Here is a 10,513-nt window from a genome sequence, read left to right as displayed (position 1 = left end):
AGCTCGTCCTGGTTGAATTCCATGGTGCCCTTCAGCTCCGCCATGCGCAGGTTCTCCTGAAATATGCGGTTCTGCACCGCCTGCAGCTGCTCATGCACCTCCGCCTGCTCCGCGGCCATGCGCGTCTTCTCCTGCTGCAGCCGGCCGCACTCACGGTCGAGCAGGCGGTACATGTGCGTCTCCGACTCCACCTCGCGCCGCTTGCACTCCACGAGGCTCTGGGTGTTCACAATCTCCCCGCGCACGTTGCCGAGGTGCTCCTTCACGAACTGCAGTCGCCGCCGCTGATCCTCGATCTCGCGTGCCTTTTCGTCGCACAGCTCCTCGTGCCGCGAGAGCTGCGCCGTCAGCTCCTTGTTTGTCGCGTTCAGCAGCTCCAGCGGTAGCGCCTCGGCCGTCGCGTCAATGACGTCCACATTCATTATTCTATTCAATGCGCGTACACAGCTGACGAAAAGGAACAGCAAAGAAGAACCAGAATGAAAAGGAAAAAAAAAAAAAATATATATATATATATTATATGTGGGCTTTTTATTTTTGCGCGCTCACATTCTGTCGCTGTGTGCAGAGGCACAGAGTACAACGCAGCAATGCTACTTGCGGTATCCGAGGCACACCAACAAGTCATCGCAGAAGCTTAGGTGTTACACACAATATTCATGTAGGTTCAGAAGAGCGACCGGTTAAACCGTTACAATAATGCCCGCGTCGAGGAGGGCCTTCACCAGCGTTACTTGGTTTGCCTGAATGTCGTCGGCATTGTCGAAGGCAGGAAACGGAAGCTGCGACGCGCACACACCACGCGCAGACGCCGACATGATGGTGGCGAGTGCGGGCGCAAAGTCCAACTCGAAGCGCAGAAGTCCAACGGGCTGCTCAAGGCACACAGGCGAGTTGCCGCAGCTGTGGTACACCTGCGCCTCACCTGCCGTATCAAGCACCACACGTGCACAGTTAGAAGAAACAAGCCGCACGACTGTGTCGCCAGTGATTCGTCCTTCCGCGTGTGCGGCAGTGGAAACTCGCAGGGGCGGCTGCAGCTTCGCCACCGTGTCGCGCGCGTACAAATCGCAGCACTCGTCGATGGACGCCTCGCTTGACACGTAAAGGGACAGCTCTGCGGCCAGTTCACGGTACTTGGTCTGCAGTATGCGCCTCTGCCTCTGCTGCTTCTCCGTCAGGGGCGCAACGCCACTGTCAGCGCGGAACACTGGGTGGTGCACGGCGCCCAACGTCTTGAGGAGACACCTCGGCAGCGACGTGCGCCAGGCGACATGGTTCGCCGCCAGCTTCTCAGCTGCGTGTGTCACGGCGCACTTGATAAGATCCGCCCAGGTGTTCATCTGGTTTGCGGAGAACGTCACGTGAAGGGAGTGGGTATGGTCGAAGGTACGCCCCTGGTGGACCGTGCCGCGCGGCATGTAGAGCACGTCGCCTGGCACAAGGCAGAGTGTCTGAGTCGGCTGCGGCAGCTGCTGTGGTACATAATCCTCACTCGAGTGGCGGCTCAGCACGTCCACCGCCTCCGGTGGGTCGTAGAGGCGCCACTCCTTCTCCCCTTCGAGTTGCAGCAGGAAGACGTCCACGTCGTCGTAGTGTGGAGCAAATCCCTGGCTGCCTGCCGCTGTCCAGTAGCTGTTCAGACCGCAGTAGCATCCGAATATTTCTTCCATCACCGAAATGAGGGCAGAGTTTGTTGCGACGTGCTCGTGTGGGCGCAGGAACCGCACGGACCATCCATGGGGCTCCATGCACTTGCGCATCTCCTTCGCCGTCACAACGCCTTCCACGCAGTACGGCACACGCTTGTTCTGCGCCTTGTCGAAGCGAACCACATTAACATCCGCGGTGTACGACAACGTCTTCTCCGCCACGAGCCGCAGCATCATGCCTGTCGACCACTCGACGGCTGGCAGCCCCGCCGGCGGGTTCGTGAAGTGAGCCGCCGTGCCGTGCGAGACGTGCAGTGGCTTCTGTTCAAAGTATTGCTTAAAGAAATCGCGCTGCGTTATGCCGAGCAGCCACTTGAAAAAAACGTCGTGTGGCCCACGTGGGGGCCGTACCTTGGGGCTTGTGCCTGCCTCCTCACGCACGCGCTTTCTCGCTGATGACTTCATATATTTCGCTCGTATTCCGTACGAATGCCCGCCTCTCAGAACCGGAGAACAAACATGCATACACACAGAGCGAGCAGAAAAGAAACAAGCACCGAACAAAAAAGGCAGCAACAAGAGAAAAAAAGTGATGTATGTTGTGGCTCACATGCAGAGCGCGGTACAAGAGGAAACAAGAGCAATACCATCGTGTAATCAGCAGACTTAATTCTCTTTAAATAGTGCCAAGAAGAACCGAAAGACCCCACAGCAATTAAACCTTTGCTCCACTGCATGCATTTGCCTCCGAGTGTGAGCACCTGGGTGTGCACACATAAATCAGGCATCCTTCGGTTTTGGCAGCGCCAGGCTGATCATAGAAACCTCATCCAGGTCGTCGTCGTCGTGTACAACAGCGTCAACCGTGATGTTGTCTGTATTGTTAAAAAAGGCAGCCATTGTCGTGATGACCTCGCGCTGCGCCGCCTGTAGCGGCTTGAGTTCATGCCGCTTCAGCAACTCCACAAAATCATCGTCGTACATGTCTTGATGGTCATGCAGCAGCCGCAGAGTCTGGCACACGCTACTGAGCTGCTGTCGGAAGAGCAGCACCGAGTAGCCTGTCTGTGCGTCTGTCTCCAGGTAGCGCTCCGTGTCGTAGTACTTCACCGCGAAGACGCAGAAGGCGCCGTCTTCATCGGCGAATGTCGCGTACTTCAGGCGGTGTGTCAGCAATAGCAGAGAGAGCCAGAACTGCTTGTGCGACGCGATGGCTGTGGAGAAGCTGGCGAGCGCCCTGTTCGGGATGAGCGAAACCTGCACCGGCACCACGATGTCGCCCTCCTGCCAGCGCAGACAGCTGGGAGAGTGGATGTCCGGTACCGCGACGATGTCGCTGAAAAGCCCAGCAGCGGACTCCTTGGAGTTCGTGTACGTGTTGCCCTCCGTCGTCACCTCAAGCGATTGGGCAACGAAGGCGACGTTTGTCATGACAAGCACGATGGGCGCCACCTTCTCCAGCTGAGCGAGAAGCTCCTGCTCATCGACCACGTCGCGGAACGGAATGAAGTTTGCTAGCTCGTACTTGATGTGCTGTTCGAGGTCCAGGATGCCCTTCAGCTTGTCGTGGCTCAGGTGGTGGTCGACGCACCACTGCCGCACAGGCGCCACGTCATCGCCACACTCGCCGAGGCAGACGCGGAAACGCAGCACCGCCTTCATCACCGCCACAATATCACTGCGAAGGCCACAGCACATGTCGCGCATCTCATTCTCTGTCTCCTCCATGGCTCGCACCGCTGTCTGCCTCTTGTGCCGTTTCTGGTCCAGCGGGGTGGATGTAAACGGCGAGAGGCTACTTGTCACCGCAGCGGCGAGAATCATCAGTGACTCAAGTCCTGTCAGGAAGCCGTAGAACACCAGCATGCCGGGCTGCGGCGAGACTGGAATGAGCTGTAGAATGCGGCCAATAAAGGTGTACTCATAAGTGTCGATCTCCGCAAGCACGGCGTTCTTGGCCTCCTCGAGCACCAGCGGGCTCCACTCGCTGTTGGAGTGTATCTCCGCGATGCGCTCACCAGCTGCGAGAGGGTCCCTGCTGTTCACGATGCAGCCAAGCTGCGACAAGGTCTGCATCGAGGCCGAGATGGTCTCCACCAGAGGCTGCCCATGGCAGATACTGAAAATCGCGACAGGGTTTGACACGAGCTGCAAGCAGTGCAAGGAGAGTTCGTCAATGCGGGAGTTCTCAATGGGCGGGTCAGCGTGGTCAGGAAGGCCCGCCACTGAAGCAGACGGCAGTATGCAAAAGTAGAAGCCCTGCTGCACGCGGCCAATCCGGCCCCGACGCTGCGCAACGCTGCCTTTCGAGATCCACTGCGTCACCAGCGGTGGGTGCAGCACCGTCGCCGTATCATTCTTGTTTATCTTGGGACGCTTCACCACCACGAGATCAATCACAAACACAACGTCAGGCAACGTAATCGACACCTCTGCGATGTCTGTAGCCAGGTAGATCTTCTGACGGTACGGCGAACGGCGACGAATCGCATCTTCAATGATGGAAAGATCCACGGCGCTATGCCACGGCACAACGTCCACCGGCTTTCTCATGTTTGTCTGCAACCACATCTGAAACTGCTCCACCTGCGCGCGGCCAGGCAGGAACACCAGCACGGCGTGTTGCGGGTCAGTGTACGCATTGAGGTACAAGAGAAGACCCTGCGCCACAAACATATGCTTCTCCAGGAGTGAAAAGTCCACAATGTGCTCGTGCACGTTCGAAGGACCGCGGTACTCCACCCCCGTCAATGCACATATGTCTTCCATAAAGTAGTCGTGAATCGGGTGCTCCGGCTCACTCTGCTTATATGACGCCACCTTGAGATTCTTGAAGTAGTCTTCCCAGTCCTCAGTATTGAGCGTGGCGCTCATGAGGATGAGTTTGAACTTCGCTGTCCCCTTCAAAAGGCAGAGGCGCAGAAGCGCGACCGTCACCTCAATGTCAGGCTGCCGCTCGTGGAACTCGTCAAGCACAATATGTGTGAAGGGCGGATTCAGCGGGTTGTTGAGAAGGTGCAGCAGCAGTGTATAGCTCGTCATGTACCACAGACGCGTTTGGTCATCGCCCCGTTTGTCGCCGCGTATCCAGTAGCCTACATCCTCGCCTACATTCTCGCGCCGCAACTCTGCCACCCGTGACGCGATGGAGACGGTGGCCGTACGGCGGGGCTGTGTGCTGACGACACGTGTGTCGTTGGACAGCTCCAGCAGAGCCTTTGGAATCGATGTGCTCTTCCCGCTGCCGGTATCGGTGCAGATGAAGACAACATCGTGCTTCTCAATGAGTTCAAGAATGACGGGAATGTCTAGGCGTTCGCTCACAGCGCTGCTGATATTAACATATTCCTGGTGGCTGTACCGCTCAACGAAAATATCCTGTGCCACCTGCTGTGCCACCTGCAGCTCTTGGAGCGTTTGGTACTTTTTCATGTACTCTGGGTCAGTCCTCAGTGCCTCCTCGTGCCGCTTCTGTGCCTCCTCCGCCATTTTCTCAAAGCGACGCCTAAGACGCTCCTCCTTGGTCTCGCGGCGGTTGCGTCCACGATGTGAACGAGTGGCAGTCGCCTGCTGCAGCTGTTGCTGCTCTGCTCCCACGTCGACAGCTGTGTCCCCCGCTCTAACGTGCTGCTCATTCGTCGCACCCGTCTGCTTATCGGGAAACAGCTGGGCTAGTTTCTCCACCGCCGCCGTATCCGCTTGTTGCTGCTGCTGCTGTTGCGAGCGCGGCTTGGGCAGCGACGTTTGGTTTCCAGACGCCGACTTTTCCGCTGGCTGGACCTTGCTAAGGTAGTCGATCGCTCCCCTCGACGGCTGCTGTGGTGCGCGTTGCGCCAGCCAGCTCAAGACACTGCCGCCCTCGCTGGCCGACCACTTGTCTTCTCCTGCTTGGGCATCGGGCTTAGTCGTATTCTCCTGAATAAAGCGCTTAACCTGCGCGCCTCCCTTCTTGCTCATATTCGTTGCGTTTCGCTGAGTTATGGCAGTGTTCTTGTTGGCGGCTGTGGCGCTTAAGATCCCCCCCCTCTCTCTCTCTCTCTCTAAACAATAATGCTAGACTTTCTTGTAGTGATTCTATGTGACAGAAGGAGTAGCGTAATGATATAGCGACGCAGAAGAAGAGGGGAGTGGGTTGGCGGGTAGGAGAGAGGTGCGGCAGATGTATTCTCTCTTTGTTTGTTTGTTCGCTTTCAAAGAAGGACCACAATGGTCACGCAGGAGACTCAACGACTCGCAGACTTTATAACTCACTACTTCCCCGTCGCCAGCGTGCAGGCACACAAGTTGCACAGCGCGACGCAACTATCTTGGCTCCATTCTCGCCCTACCGTCATCGCCTCCCCCCACCACCACCACCAGGCAGAAGAGGGGAGGCGCATTCAGTCATCCAGCATATCGTCCGGCTCGTAGTGCGCGTCGCTCGCGTACGTCGCGCTGCTCTTCGTCACGCCGCTGCGGGCCCCGCGCACACCCGTCGCGGTGAACGGACGGCCTTGAAATGTCAGCGCCACCGGCCGTGCAGCGTAGACGCCACCGCCGGCGCCGCCTCCAGCCGCCCGCTTCCGTTGCTCGAGGCTGCGTTTCCACGCGCGCACGAACTCCTCGCTCTGCAGATCCGTCCAGTGCGGCCGCGTCGACCAGGTGAGTCCGCGCACGTGGTCGTCGCTCAGCTTCGCCCAGTATGCCCCGTCCGCGTAACCATCATTGCGAGCGACGATGGCGCGATGAATGCGGTTCTCGCGGTAGTACACGACGAGAAAGTACACCAGGCCGCCCCACAGCACCCCGTGCTTCAGCAGTAGCCGAGCCAGGCGAAAACGGTTGCGTCGCTCGGCTTCCTGCACCTCCTCGGCCGTAAAGCCGTGCGAAAATGGGTTGGACGTGTACGGGCGGTAGAAGTCGCGGGTGGAGCTGTTCACCCCGCTGCTGCTGTTGTTGTTGTAGTCGCTGGAAGCATCACTTGCAAAGGCAGCACCGAGTCCACCATCAGCGTCGCGGTCGGCAGACCAGCGGGAGTGCGCGTTGTTGTAGAATGCGCTGCTCTCATCGTCCCCCTCCGATCGGACGGTGGTGCCAGCGCCGCCTTTATTGCTGTGCCGCAGTGAGTCGTATGCATTGCGGAGCTCGCGGAAACACTCCGCACTCCCACCGGCATCGGGGTGCAGCTTCTTCACCTTGCGATGAAACGCCGCCTTCACTTCCTCCTCCGTGTGCCGTGCGTTCTCGTCGAGCCCAAGCACAGCCAGCGCACTCCGCCGCCGTAAACGTGTGCACCACATCGCTACTCTAGCTTGCCATTGCACAACGCGTAGAAGAGAGGTGTTGGATGCACCCACACATGGGGCGGAGCAGGGGCGCAACGTCCTCTTATGCGTAGAGCGCAACGTTTTACCAAAACAGCTCGTACGTATTAGAGATTCTTGAAGCGAGACACACAACAGCACCAAAACGAAAAGGAAACACAACGACTTCACGACGGCTTGTCCGCTTGTTTTGGTCGCCGCACCCGCACGCTCCGCTTCTCCGGCGCGCGGAAGACATCGAGAAGGTTCTCCGTTGTCCTGACGAAGTTGCCCGTCTCTCCGCTGTCCACATCGTGAATCGCGTAGTCGTCAAGAGAGGGGTACGCCAGGCGCACAATCTTCTCCTCCGTCTGGTAGCTGCGGTTGTAGAAGTGGTAGCGGTAGTGGGCGTTCTTCGCGGCGACGCTCTTCAGCACCGAACCGCAGTGGGCGCAACGCTGTCTGCCAGACTCAGAGCGAGGGTGCGGGAAGATGGCAGACACAAAGTTTGCAATGGTCATGCGTACCGCGTCTGGTGTAGAAGCTGCTGCTCCTTTTACGGCTGCTGCTGACGAGAGCGCAGATGCAGATGACGTTGTGGCGCCCGACATTAGAGCACGCAGCCCTGCACTGATTGTAGCCGTATGATGTTCGGTGTGATGGTTATTACTGTTGCTCCCTCCAGTGGGGGAATCAGCGCTTGCGAGCCCGTCACGTAGCGTCTTGAGCTTGTGGCGCACGTACTCCTCCACACGGCGGTGTGTGTCGGGGCGCAGAAGCCGTGTCGCCGCCCACGCGCGCAGCAGATCGAGGAACAGCAGGCGGTAGTCCTCCACCGCGTCATGTGCGTAGCTGCTACGTGCCAGCTGCCAGATGGGCATGTGCTCCGCGACGAGGCGCGGCAGCTCCTTCTCCGCCGCCTCTTTCACCGCCGGCACCGCCTCGCCAACGTGGCGCAGGAACGCGTCCACGACGCAGAAGGCGATGTAGACATCCTGCACACACGCGTGGCTGGAGTACAGCCGCTCGTGCTCGACCGCCGCGTCGTGCGTGTTAGCGTGGAGAAGCCGTTCGCTGAGCTGGGCGTAGCGCTGTGAGCAGCTGAGCAGGTGACTCTGAACACCTAGCCACGCGTCGGCCGCCCACGCCGCGTTATCCCGCACGCTCCACATGACGCCGTCGATAAGATGCTGCGTGTTGGGCAGCGGCAGCGGGACGCACACCTGTGGGCGGCCGCGCGACGCCGCCGAAAACGATGCGGTGCGCAACCGCACGTTGAGGAACAGCTGCAGCGCCACCAGCCACTCGTCCTTGCCCGCGGTACTGCTCGGCATTCGGCGCACTTGCAAAGAGACAACACAGAGAGGCGAAAGACGTTCGCAGGGGAGGGAGGAAGGGAGGCACGTGACGACAGCAACGGGAGATGCACCCACGCGAGGGGCGTGGAGAGGGGACGGGAAGCCCAGTCCACACGATGCCCTCACTGTTAGCATTTCTTAATAATATCATGTGTGAATGTATAGATACGTATATATATATATATATATATATGCTGTGCGTGTGTGATGCCGCGTGGATGCACTTAAGCACAACGCATTGGCAACTGCCCGCCAGCCAACGCACCGCACACCCACGAGGCCCCCGCAACAGAGCAGATGTCTGCGGCTCCGCTCGCGATGGTCCAGCACGCAAGGAAAGTGGAGGAGCACAACAAAAACTGCGTCGCGCGGACCGTGTGAATCAAAACGCAGGTGCCCCCTCATAAGTCAAGTTGTCACTGCTGCCCTCTATGGCGCCCCCCCCCACACACACACAGCCACACAACAAAAACACAAAAAGAAAGCGCCGCGGCATTGGGCCCCGCCAGCGAAAAGAATCAGACCACAGCGCGCCAACGCCGACGGGTGGGAACGACGTGGAGTCAACTCCGTCTTCGCCTCCAGCGCACAGTACGAAAGCTCGTCTTTCTGCGGAGGCGCCTCCCGACTTTTTTGTGTTTAAATAGAGAAAAAAAAACAAAAAGAAGCCTCATGTTTTTCTTCGGTTCCTCAGCCGCAACCAGCAGCGAGCACAACGTGGCCTTTTTTTCTATCCGTCCCTTCAACGATTACATCGCCAGTCTGTTGGCAGCAGGGCATCGCCCACCCTATACACACACACACACACAGACACACACACATGAAGCGCAGAATAAAATAGAGCGCGAGACAGCTACCGCAGCTCCTGCCTTCCCACGCGCTCCTTGCACAATGGGCACTGTGCCGCCCTCTTCTCAAGCGCGGCAATTGATGCCCGCAGCTCCACGTTCTCCTGTCTCAGTTTGTTGACCAGGCGATCATTACTTTGTGAAGTGCGCGTTAAATGCCTCTGGAACTCGTGTCGTAGCTGCTTCACTATAAGCTCCTGCAGCTCCCTCAGCTGCACCCGCTCCACTGGGGCCGTGGTGCCGTCCCCCACTCTGTCACCGCTGTCAGCAGCCGCAGCCCCCTCCTCCGCCTCTCTAAGCCTTGACCTGCGATGTGGGAGCAATTTCAGCAACTTCTCCTGCGCCAATTCGCGGAGGTACGCAGTGCACATATCGCTTCGGCTGTTGCCATTTACGCCGGCGTCGCTAGGGGTTTCGCAGATGGGCGTACGGGAGCGAGCGACGGTCGGCGGTAGAGTCTGGCTGCGCATACGCCTCGCGAGTGCGGAGTCCGCTCGCGCTTTTCCCCGTGCGACGTCCATCAATGGTGTTTTGACAGCCTGCTCATTCTGCTGCTGCTGCTGCTGCTGCTGCTGCTGGTTCTGCGCCCCATCACCGGCATACAGGCGGAACGGGCGCGGGGCGTTGCGCGCCTTGCTCGGCACANAGTGCGGAGTCCGCTCGCGCTTTTCCCCGTGCGACGTCCATCAATGGTGTTTTGACAGCCTGCTCATTCTGCTGCTGCTGCTGCTGCTGGTTCTGCGCCCCATCACCGGCATACAGGCGGAACGGGCGCGGGGCGTTGCGCGCCTTGCTCGGCACAACGGAGGCCACGCTGAGGCCCTTCACGCGGAACGCGTACCGCAGTGTGTTGAGCGTGTGCTCGTAGCTGCTAGACGAGGGAGAGATGTTGGCGATCATCAGCGTGCGGCTATTCCCCATGAAGCTGTCCCGCAGTATCTCCGTCAGCTTCGAGCCGCGGAACGGCACGTGCTTCTTCTTCTCGTCGAGCGAGCGTATGCACTCCTTGAGCGCGAGCAGCGACCTGTTGATGTCCGCCCCCTCCTGCCGCGTCTGCTTGTCATGCGTCGCGGTGTCCGCCGCGCGCTCGCTCCCCGCGAGGTCGACGAAGTTGAGCGTCCCGCAGAACACCGCCTCGTCGCAGCGGCGCACCTGAATCGACAGCACCGCGTGCGAGCGGCTCGACTGCTCGTTGGCGCTCGTGCTGCCGGTGCGGCGCTGCTCGGTGCCGCTGTTGATGAGCGCCCACAGCGCCTGCGTGGAGCTGATCGGGTGCCACGAGAGGCCGCACACATTCACGCGGCGGTTGTGATCCTCCCGCACAACCACCGGCGTGCGGCCGTTGAGCAGGTCGAAGAGGGAGTTGCAGTAGA

General features: G+C 59.2%; 7 protein-coding genes across 7 annotated transcripts; 1 reads left to right on the top strand and 6 right to left on the bottom strand.

The window, feature by feature from the left end:
- Positions 1-92: 92 nt before the first annotated feature.
- DQ04_06161060 (hypothetical protein) lies at positions 93-386 on the top strand (the record flags this gene model as incomplete). The annotated part of the gene is made up of 1 exon (XM_009314570.1): positions 93-386. One exon carries the CDS (start codon positions 93-95, stop codon positions 384-386), a length of 294 nt encoding a protein of 97 aa, XP_009312845.1.
- Positions 387-683: 297 nt separating this feature from the next.
- On the bottom strand, positions 684-2,117 carry DQ04_06161050 (lysine-specific demethylase NO66; the record flags this gene model as incomplete). The annotated part of the gene is made up of 1 exon (XM_009314569.1): positions 684-2,117. The coding sequence occupies one exon, from the start codon at positions 2,115-2,117 to the stop codon at positions 684-686; it is 1,434 nt and encodes a 477-aa protein (XP_009312844.1).
- A 315-nt stretch (positions 2,118-2,432) lies between these two features.
- Positions 2,433-5,609, bottom strand: DQ04_06161040 (putative RNA helicase; the record flags this gene model as incomplete). Its single annotated transcript, XM_009314568.1, has 1 exon — positions 2,433-5,609. One exon carries the CDS (start codon positions 5,607-5,609, stop codon positions 2,433-2,435), a length of 3,177 nt encoding a protein of 1,058 aa, XP_009312843.1.
- Positions 5,610-6,031: 422 nt separating this feature from the next.
- Positions 6,032-6,931, bottom strand: DQ04_06161030 (putative chaperone DNAJ protein; the record flags this gene model as incomplete). The annotated part of the gene is made up of 1 exon (XM_009314567.1): positions 6,032-6,931. One exon carries the CDS (start codon positions 6,929-6,931, stop codon positions 6,032-6,034), a length of 900 nt encoding a protein of 299 aa, XP_009312842.1.
- A 191-nt stretch (positions 6,932-7,122) lies between these two features.
- On the bottom strand, positions 7,123-8,268 carry DQ04_06161020 (hypothetical protein; the record flags this gene model as incomplete). The annotated part of the gene is made up of 1 exon (XM_009314566.1): positions 7,123-8,268. The coding sequence occupies one exon, from the start codon at positions 8,266-8,268 to the stop codon at positions 7,123-7,125; it is 1,146 nt and encodes a 381-aa protein (XP_009312841.1).
- An 877-nt stretch (positions 8,269-9,145) lies between these two features.
- DQ04_06161010 (mitotic centromere-associated kinesin (MCAK)) lies at positions 9,146-9,661 on the bottom strand (the record flags this gene model as incomplete). The annotated part of the gene is made up of 1 exon (XM_009314565.1): positions 9,146-9,661. The coding sequence occupies one exon, from the start codon at positions 9,659-9,661 to the stop codon at positions 9,146-9,148; it is 516 nt and encodes a 171-aa protein (XP_009312840.1).
- A 70-nt stretch (positions 9,662-9,731) lies between these two features.
- On the bottom strand, positions 9,732-10,061 carry DQ04_06161000 (putative mitotic centromere-associated kinesin (MCAK); the record flags this gene model as incomplete). Its single annotated transcript, XM_009314564.1, has 1 exon — positions 9,732-10,061. One exon carries the CDS (start codon positions 10,059-10,061, stop codon positions 9,732-9,734), a length of 330 nt encoding a protein of 109 aa, XP_009312839.1.
- Positions 10,062-10,513: the final 452 nt, after the last annotated feature.

Source organism: Trypanosoma grayi, assembly GCF_000691245.1.
Source record: "Trypanosoma grayi strain ANR4 Tgr_616_V1, whole genome shotgun sequence".
NCBI classification, from domain to species: domain Eukaryota; phylum Euglenozoa; class Kinetoplastea; order Trypanosomatida; family Trypanosomatidae; genus Trypanosoma; species Trypanosoma grayi.
Note: the sequence above shows the minus strand (reverse complement) of the source record. Positions and strands in the feature narration are given on the sequence as shown.